The following is a 10,358-nucleotide window of genomic DNA, read 5'->3' as shown; positions in this document are numbered from 1 at the left end:
CGGTGAAAACGTCCAGGTCAGGAGATGGAAGGTGGGAGTGTCCCGTTTGATGGACAGCCAGGAGGCTAGTGTTACTGGAAAGTAGAATTGTTCAGGGTGTCCGATTCTTTGAAGCCGGCCACTTCCTTTTCCAGTTCATTTTACTGATAAGGAAACTGAGGCAGTTAAATGACTTGCCCAGGATCACACACATGCTGGAGCCTGACCCTGGATTTGAACTCAGGTCTTTCTAAATCTGCTCCGGGTGACCTATCCACTACACCACCCAGACACTGACCAGGACTAAACACACTTGGTTATCAGGGCCTGGAGAAAAGGCTTGATGTCAAGTGCGTTCAGTGAAGAAGAGAAAAGGAAACCCCTGATGAAGGGCCTGGTTTTTAGATAAGATAAGAGTTAAGGAATTGAATGATGAATGTTCCTAACACCAGGCCCAGGGCAGTTGTAACTATTAAGTGCATTGTGCAATTTCCTAAATGCAATCTAACCCACTCTTTCTCAAGCCCCAACTAAGAAGCAATTGCAGGAAGTGAAGTATCCAGAAACTCTGAGGGAGAGACAAGAGGTGCCATGGGCAAGGAGAGTCAAACCACCAGCACTTCCTTTCACATCAGTGGAGACAATCTAGGACCTTATGCCCAAGAGCCCTAAGAATAGCAGCACCCCAATTCCTGCTCCTAACTCACTTATAAAACCATCATCCGGATATAATCCAGAGATTATCAGGCCTTTCGTTGGTAACCATAATACACCATTTCAAAATGGTGAAACCCATACAAAATTGAAACATTTACTGTTGTGCATTTTTGTATTTAACTTCAACTGGATGGACATTCTGCAGCAAGGCAGTCCTTTTTTCTTTTCCTAATTTATTCCCTGTCACATGCTCATGAACGCTTTTCCAAACATTGTCTTCTAAATTCAAGCATCCCATACCCATCTTTCCCCCCCATGCTCTCATCTATAGATCCTAACTCTTATTTTGCCTCCCCCCCTCAAAAAAAAAGATCAGGAGCTACTTCTTCCCCTCTCTTCTTCATGCCTTTGACATCAACCCCTCTCCCCCTCTTTTCTCCAGCTTTCAATAATGAAGTGACTCCTCTCCTTAAGGCCAAACAGCTCTACACATGCACTCAATCCTATATTTTTTCATCCTCTCCAGCAAATTGTCCCTTCAATCATTCCTTCTCTCTAACCTCAGTCTTCTAATTCCTTCCTTACTGCCTTTTAAACATGCACAAATCTCCCAATACTAAATCATGCTATAATCTTTCATCCCTTTTTTAGTCAAACACCTAGAAAAAAGTCTTCTTTCCCCACCTTATTTTCTTGCTTTCTTGCTCAATTTTTTTGTAATCTTACTTCCATATTCTCACTAAACTGAAACTGCTCTTTCAAAGTTGCTATTGATCTCATAATTGACACAGCTGTGGTCTTTATAAAATCCTCCTCTTTTCTGACTTCTTCATAACATTTGAAACTGCTGACTAATCTCTTGGATATTCTCTCCTCCCTGCATTTTCATTTTATGACCCTTTCCTGATCCTCCTCCTACTTTGCTTACTTATTGCTCCTTCTCAGTTTTACTTGCCAGTTTTTGCTTACTAGGCACTGGCCTAATCTCTTGACTTGATAACCTCACTAGTTATTCTGCATTTAATTATCTCCTAAATAAAGATGATTCCCAAATACTATATCTATAATATCTATATATAATATAGATACACACATACATATACACACATATATACCCATATGTATAATTATATATATTCAGTTCTGTGACTCTCTCTCTGTGTATATGTGTGTGTGTCTGTATAGATAGATACAAACTACAGGGACTGAGTATGGATCACAACATAATATTTTCATTCATTTTGTTGTCTGCTTGCATTTTGTTTTCTTTCTCATTTTTTCCTTTTTGAATTTTCTTCTGCAGCATAATTGTGCAAATATGTATAGAATCGCACATATTTAACATATGTTGGATTACTTGCCATCTAAGGGAAGAAAGGGAGAAACAATTTAGAATACAAGGTTTTACAAGGTTGAATGTTGAAAATTATCTATGCATATGTTCTGAAAATAAAGCTTTAATAAAAAAAGGAAAAAAATTTAACTATGAAAGAAAATGTATTGAAGTATTGTAGTGATTGAATGATATATAAATATTAGTGGGAGTGAAGATATATCTTCTTCTCTTCCTAATCCTGTGAGTCCACAGAAGAGAGAAAAATGGAGATGAATATAAAGTACATATTTTGGGGGAAAAAGGTTTCCATTAAAATGGTACTAGCAATGTTGATTGAAAAACTTGAGGTTGGGAATATTTGGGATACTAAAACATTAATAAAGCTATGAATTGATCTAATTTTTCTGAACAAAAATTTTGGAATTACAAGATGACTAAAATATACATTACATCTGAGCTAAATCTCAGCATTTACCCCAATGAGACCAAAAACAGAGGAAAAGATTCTATATATACCAAAAATATTCTAAGTATTTTTGTCATAACAAAAAAAATGGAAACAAAATAGCAGCCTATCAATAGGAAAATGGGTGAAGAAATTGTCATAATTTGTTCTATATTGAGAGAAATTATTGCACAGTTAAGAAATGATCAAGGCAGGGCAGCTAGGTGGCGCAGTGGATAGAGCACCAGTCTTGAATTCAGGAAAACCTGAGTTCAAATGTGGTCTCAGACATTTAACATTTCCTAGCTGTGTGACCTTAGGCAGTCATTTAGCCCCAATTGCCTCAAAACAACAATAATAACAAAGAAATGATCGAGAAAATTCAGAAAATCTAAAAGAGACTTTTATGAATTAAAACAATGAAAGAAAAAAAAACATATCAATTGGGAAATAGTGGAATCGATTATGGTATACAAATGTAATGGAATGTTAGTGTGCTATAAGAAATGATGAGAGGTATGGTATCAAATAAACTTGGGAAGAGGTACATAGACTGACAGAATAAGTGGAGGTTGAAATACAATTTACACCATTACAATAAGGTAAAGGAAGACAATTTTGAAAGATTTAATGATTCTGATCAATGCAACTAATTTGAATTCTAGAATATTGATGATTTTCCTCTTTGTGATATAGAAGTCATGGTTTAACAGGTCATAATAAAATACACATTTTTAGACATGCAGATTTATTTTGCTTGGCATATTTCTTTGTTACAAGAGAAAGCTTTTATTTTTGTGGGAAGAGTGCTCTGGAGGGCAGTTAATGGTTATGGTGCCAAAAATAAAAAAGTATCAGTGAAACATTTTTTACAGTAAAGTAAAAGGAAATTCAAAAGGAAACAGGAAGTTTTGATACTATCAGAGTAAGTTTAATATATACTTTAAAAAACAAACTATGTAATATAAATTAAGTTTCATTTGTAATTCTCTTTTTTTCTGTACTTTGTATATTGAAATTTTTGTATTACGGATTTGGAGCATTTTTAAAATATGGCTATCGGCTTGGAATTTCTTAGAATACTGCCTGTTAATATTTTGTGACCATTTATCAATTGTGGGATGATTTTTTATACATTTGAATCTTTATATATTTTGGAAGCAAGATCCTTCTTAGAGGAACTAGCAACAAAGTTCTGCCCCACCCCAATTACCTGTGTCTGAGATAATCTCTAGCCTACTTTTTGTCTTGTGAGGATTTTGAATCTCTAGAGGAGGAACTATTTTTCTTTTAAAAAAAAAAATTATTGATTTTTAAAATTTCATTACTTCTTGCCTGTGAATCTCTTCCCCTTAGAATCTTCCCTAGTAATAATGAGAAATAAGTTAAATAAAATAAGCTGACATAGGGATCATGTCTAAAGCATATGAAGCACTTTTCATCTGTAGTCCACTGTATATCTGATGAAAAGGGAAAAAAATGTAATCATCCTGAAAATCAAGATTGTTCATTGAGTTCTGATATATTTTAGTGTAACTTCATCTTGATATCTCTGTGGTTCATACATGATAAACAGTTTTTGTTGAATAAAACAAAACAAAATCCCAAACCTACTCCATAATTTGGAAAATTATAAATAACAAAGTACAATGGTGAATTAAAATACCCTGCACCATATTAAAAATGTCTTACTATATCCCAAAGAGATCATGAAAGAGGGAAAAGGACCCACATGTGCAAAAATGTTTGTAGCAGTCCTTTTTGTAATGGCAAGGAACTAGAAGTTGAGTGGATGCCTTTCAGATGAGCAATGACTGAATAAGTTATAGAATATATGGATGTAATAGAATATTATTGAATATAAGAAAAAGGAATCGGGCTGATTTCAAAAAGGCTTGAATGTGGATCAAAACATAATATTTTCACCTTTTTGTTGCTGTTGTTTACTTGGGGTTTTTTTCCCTTCTATTTTTTTTCCTCTTGATTTGATATTTTTGTGCAGGATGAATATGAAAATATGTTTAGAAGAATTGCATATGTTTAACCTATATTGAAATGCTTGCTTTCTTAGGGAGAAGGGAGAGGAGATGGAGAAAAATTTGGAACACAAGATTTTGTTTTTTTTGTTTTTGTTTTTTTTTAACACAAGATTTTGTAAAGATAAATGCTGAAAATTGTTTTTGCATGTATTTGGAAAAATAAAACATTATGAAATCCTATTTTTGCTTAAGATTTAAAAAAATATATTACTTAGATATGAGGAATAAAAGACATTTTTGGAGATGTTGAGAATACAAAAATAAAGTCATACACCATGACCCTAAGGATATAGAAAAAAAAAAAAAAAAAAAAAGAGGAAGGTCTACAAAAATATCATATCAATCTGTTATGAAGAATTCATGGAAAAACACAAGAATCTCATTGGACTAGACAGAATAAGAAAGGTTTAGAGATCACAAGAGTCGAGAAATTGTATCTACACTAATAAAATATAGTTCAAGCATCCAAACACTTGTGAATGATTATGAGTTAGTGGCCCTAAACAATAAAACAAAACAAAACAAAAACTTTAGTCTTAGTCAAAAAAAAAAAAGCAAGCACTACACTGCCTAATAGTACTGCTTCATAACACTATGCTTAGGACTGGAGTGGATAGAGTGCTGGACTGGAATCAGGAACACTCATCTTGCTGAATTCAAATTTGTGACACTGTTACCCTAGATAGGTCATTTAACTCTCTTTGCTTCAGTTCGATCATTTGTGAAATGAGTAGAAAAGGAAATGGCAAACCATTCCAATATCTTTGCCAAGAAAACCCCAAGTGGCATCACAAAGATTTGGATGCAATTGGAAAAAGAATGAACAAGTGCTGGAGATAGAAAGAAAAACAAAAACAACAACAAAAATTAGTCTCTTTTCTTAAGGAATTTAGTCTGAGACACAATATGCAAATAACTATGTATAAACAGTGTCAGAGGTAATCTCACTGAGAATATTTTAATGAGGATGATTGGGGAAAACTTCTTGGAATTTTTCGAATAAGTCTTACTAATTTATTGAGATAAATATGGACTCTTAAGGTAAGAATCACATTTTCAATGAAAAAAAAAAGGCTGAGTGGGCAATCCCCAGGTTAGGATGAATAAAAAGAGATAACCAAGTAGTTTTAATAGCACTACATATTATATATAGCAATAAACATTTTCAGAACTCTTCAAGGTATCATTTAAAAGCATTGACAAGGGAAAATTTCCAAGTTTTAGTGTTAATTTTATGCTTACCTCAATTTATTTTTCTCTCAATTATACTACAAAAGATCAAAAGGATTTATGAAAAATGTTATCCCTGCCCCCAAAAAGAACTGAATGTATCTGAATACAAATTGAAGCATACTTTTTAAAAAAAAACTTTATTTTTCTTGAAGGTTTTTTTGGGGGGAGATTTATGCTTTTCTTTTCACAACATAACTTTTTTATGGAGATTTTTCACATAATTTTACATGTGCTTTCTCAATGGAGGTGAGGGGTGGGGAGGAAGGAAAGAAGAGAATTTGGAACTCAACAGTTTTAAAAACAAAGGTAAAAAATTTACTTGGGAAATTTGGGAAAAAGAAAATATTAAATATACTACAAAAGATTTGATGTGATATGTATATTTTTTCTACTAACATTAATTACAACACCTCCACATTTTAACAATGATCTCTGTGATTGAAAAAAAAAAAAATCACCTGTTGGCTAATTTTTTGGTGGATGAGTTTTTCTTTTTTTGAACTTAACTAGACTGACAGTAGGACCAATAAAAGCAAATTTGACCCCTCCCTGAAGCTCTTCTGGCGTGGCATGCTCTTTTTGTATTACTTTTGAGAATCCAGGTTTTACCAACAGACTATACTATATTCTTTCCCACCGTGCAAGGCTGATTAAAAGCATGCTTTTTGTGTGACAAATATGGAAATATGTTTAGAAGAACTGTACATGTTTAACCTATATCGGAGTTTTGCTGAATTAGGGAGAGAAAAAGGGGACAGAGGGAAAAAAAATTTGGAACACAAGGTTTTGCAAAGGTGAATGTTGAAAACTATCTTTCAATATATTTGGATTTTTTTTAAGTATGGTTTTTATTGGATACTCAATTCTAACTTTTAAAATGTTGTATTTGAATTTTGAAGATTTGAAAAGTTTTGACAAATTTAAGTCTTCACAATAACTTCTTAAAGAGGCATCTCCTTTTCTCATTCCCTCCCCCCCAGATAATAATTAAAGAACAAACTAGAGCTTTAAGGATGAAAAGTTTATTTTGCTGCTTGCCTAGAAGCAAAGCTGGTGAAAATTACTATTTAAGTACAAAAATAAATATAATTTAAATCAATGGGCATTCCACTCAAAATTTAAAAAACAAAAACAAAAACAATAAAAAATAGTATACATAAATAAAAATCCATTCAAAGCACAAAAAGATATCTGGCACATTTTAAGAGAAAAATTGTTGGAAAACAAAATTTATAGATGCCATTAACACACAAACCTTTTAAATGTAAAAGATAATCAAGATTTTCAATTTTATTCTAAAACTACTTAAGTTTCTCTAAAACATATTGCTTATCTTGCTAATTAGCACTGCTGCACACAAAATAATGAGTCTAACTTTATCAGTGGAGAGACCTACAGTAATAAGTAAGCAAATATCCTGAGGTTTTGATTTTTAAAAAACAATGTTTGCCAGATTTAAATAGTAAACAATTTGATATGTTTCATTTATTAATAAGAAATCTAACTAGGGCATTTTGCTGGCTCTCCTATAATTTTCTGGTTCACTCAGGCAATAAATTATGTAAAAATACCAAGAACAATAATCAAGTTTATTCCCAGAGTAATTGTTTTTTGTCTATAGTTGGAGACAAGTGATTTTTAAATGGAGCAGAAAATTGGAGAAAGTCAGCTTTCACTTAAGTAGACTCTGCAAATTGGAAAAAACCAGCTTTCATTTAAAAGTAGACTCTGCTTTACAAAATTTTCCAGTATCCTCTCTCTTTACAATTCTAGTTTGAAGAATTAAAGGTCTACATTTACATGAGAGAAGCACAAAGACTTTTCCGTAAGATTCCAAAATATCTTAATAAAGAATGAATGAAATTCTCTCTTAAAAAAAAAAAAAAAGTTTTCTTGGTTCCTGCTATTTATGGTAATGTTTTTAATTTCACTTGTATGTGCATATAAAAACACAGTTATTTGTGTGTACATATAATAATGCATGTATTTGTGTATATACACACATATATACACATTAGTTCATGCATTACAAATAAACTACTATTTGAAAATTTAGATTTATTAGATACAGTTCTTTATATTCTCCAAAATTAAGCATCCTAGAAAAAAGCAGAGTGTCATAAAGGAGCAAAACTACTAGGGGGAAAAAATCGTTCTGCCCAAATAGAAAGCATAATTGCATGCAAAAATCTGTAGGTTTTTTTTTTTTTAACTACAATGGATTTAGTACATTCCTAAATATGATATATTCATGAAGATGTGCTGTTTCCTCAACAAATTCTCTCTCCATTAAAGGAAGTGACAATCCTATGAAAATGCTTTAACTAGTATTAGGAACATATGGTATACAGGTACCGAGAAGAGTAACAAATATGTGACCAAAAATGATATTATAAACTTTCATTCCATGTTTTCATCCAATTTGTGCTCCGTAAAGCAGAGTTCCAGTTTGTGTAAATATCTGTTAATCTTTAGTAAAATTTACAAATTGGTATTCAACTCCACTGAGTATGATGAAAATTTTTTTTAAAAGGTAAAAAACCAACAAAATATGATTCTCCCCTGGAACTATATATATATATCATGAAATTGGCTTACCAAATACAATAACTTTCTTATTCTAGACTGATGAACATTTTGTCACATCTTTTCAATCTTCTTTCACAAAAACAGTTCAAATATCCTTAAAATTTGGAAAATATACATCTTTTACAAGCCTCTACATGTAAATATAAAAATTGTGACTAAATAGTTAAAGCACAGACTTGACATATTTTTCTGTATTGTCTTTCCCCCACCTAAACCTATTATTACTGGGAAAAAAATGGATTTAAAGTAGGATTCTTCTGCACTACTAAATAATCCTCAACCTTCCACTTTACTTTCTTGGGCACAGAAAAGTACATAAGCTTGACGACACATTGTTTTATCCTAATGAATGTTGTCTTCTTAAATTGTCGCAACATTTGGCTGCTTTCTTTGGGTTTTTCCTGCATATACTCCTGAAAATAAAGTAAAATTAGTTATTTTTTTTCTATACGTTTTTATTTTCTGAATTTATATTGTGTATCATGAATTATCAGATTAGATATAAATTATTAAAAAGATCCTTTGACAATATTTTGAGATCTTAGAAGATGGGGAGAAGCAGCCTGCCATAATAACTTGGGTGTTAAACATGCAATCAGGAAGATCTGAGTCTGAATCCTTCCTCTAACATTTAACAGCTTTGTGATTATGGACAACTTCTCAACCTCAGGTTGGACTAGAAGTTATCTGTGGCTTTCAACCCACATGCAGGGAGGGAATTTTCCTAATGGGAGCTTCCATAGGTCATTGATATGTATAAAACAAATGATTTCAATTTGAATGAAGATCATTAATGAGCCTCTATAAGCTTCATAACTTTTACTATAAAACTTAAATTTTCCATTTGAGGTTTCAATTTCTGCTATTTTACGAATATATGATAAATGCAATATAATACACATAAAAATATTTTTAAAAGCATACATTCTCCATGCAGGTCAAGTCAGCATGAATTAAAATTAGAATAAACTATATATTTTGGGAAATAAAAGTTATAAATTGGGAAAGGTTATCTTTTAAAGACAACTATATTTATCCCAGCTTAAATAAATTCACAGATCATATATGAATCAAAAGTCATATTCCAATATTGTTTATAGAACAGGATATGGAAAACAAATGAGGAAAACAGTTAAATTAATTTTGGTATATGATCATATACATGTTAATTTTACATTTTAAGGGTAAAACTCAAGTGTAATTTGGTCATCATATAAATCATATGATTATAAATACTTTATGGTAGATAATATATGTATAACTATGTCAAAGTATATACTGTTGAGTATTGACTGATATGCACTTAAGTAATTAGGTGACATTAATTAAGTGCAGATCATAAAAATATGATGAATCAAAAGTGACAGTCAAACATTTGAAAATGAAATGAGAGGTAAAATATAACACAGGAAAAAATTCATTGTAGTCAACTGGAATAATTTGATCTTTTAAAAAAAATACAAATTATGTATAGCAATCTGGAAATATCTAGAAATCTTCCAGTACTTCCCTATTTGTATGAACTCTAAATGGCCAGGAATTAATGAAAATTTTTTCCTCTTAGATCCTGGAAAGAGCTATAATATTTTAGAGATTTCAGCTAGTGCTGGGGCCTTTAAAAAACATCAGAAGCTGCATTAGTCATTTGATGAAATTTTTCCTGAGGCTAGCCAGCATTTAAACTATTAGATTTTGAATTTACTTCAGAGTAATGTTATATTCAATATGTAATTCCCTTAAAGTACCCTCACTTAGTATATCATAAAATTGTAAATGCCTGTTTTAAAGTGATTATTCTATACATGAACTATTAAGAGTTGTACTCAAAGTAGGGCACAATAAAGTCAGCAGGCCTGACTTCCAGGCCTGACTCAGATGCAAACTTAACTGTATGACTTTGGACATGTCTCTCAGTTTCTTCATCTCAAGAATGAGGGTGGGACTAGATGATTTCTCTAATATAATATTTTATGCTCAGTTTTATATTTATAGATTTGGCATTCATCTCACAAAACTCTATCTTTTAAAATATGTAACTAATAATGTAACATGAAAAAATCCTTACATTGCTCATTTTTTT

At 31.7% G+C, this 10,358-nt stretch overlaps 1 protein-coding gene across 8 annotated transcripts in view; it reads right to left on the bottom strand.

Annotated features, from left to right (window-relative positions):
• Window positions 1-7,562: 7,562 nt before the first annotated feature.
• The window catches only part of CCP110 (centriolar coiled-coil protein 110), a 28,079-nt gene continuing 25,283 nt past the window's right edge, over window positions 7,563-10,358 (bottom strand). For all 8 annotated transcript variants that reach the window (XM_074280906.1, XM_074280910.1, XM_074280911.1 and 5 more), the window contains one exon: window positions 7,563-8,691. In XM_074280906.1, the coding sequence (XP_074137007.1) occupies window positions 8,639-8,691 (53 nt within the window). In that variant the 3' untranslated portion in view covers window positions 7,563-8,638. The remainder of the gene's footprint in view (window positions 8,692-10,358) is intronic.

This window comes from Sminthopsis crassicaudata, chromosome 1, assembly GCF_048593235.1.
Source record: "Sminthopsis crassicaudata isolate SCR6 chromosome 1, ASM4859323v1, whole genome shotgun sequence".
Lineage (NCBI taxonomy): Eukaryota > Metazoa > Chordata > Mammalia > Dasyuromorphia > Dasyuridae > Sminthopsis > Sminthopsis crassicaudata.
This window is presented reverse-complemented; position numbering and strand designations above follow the sequence as displayed.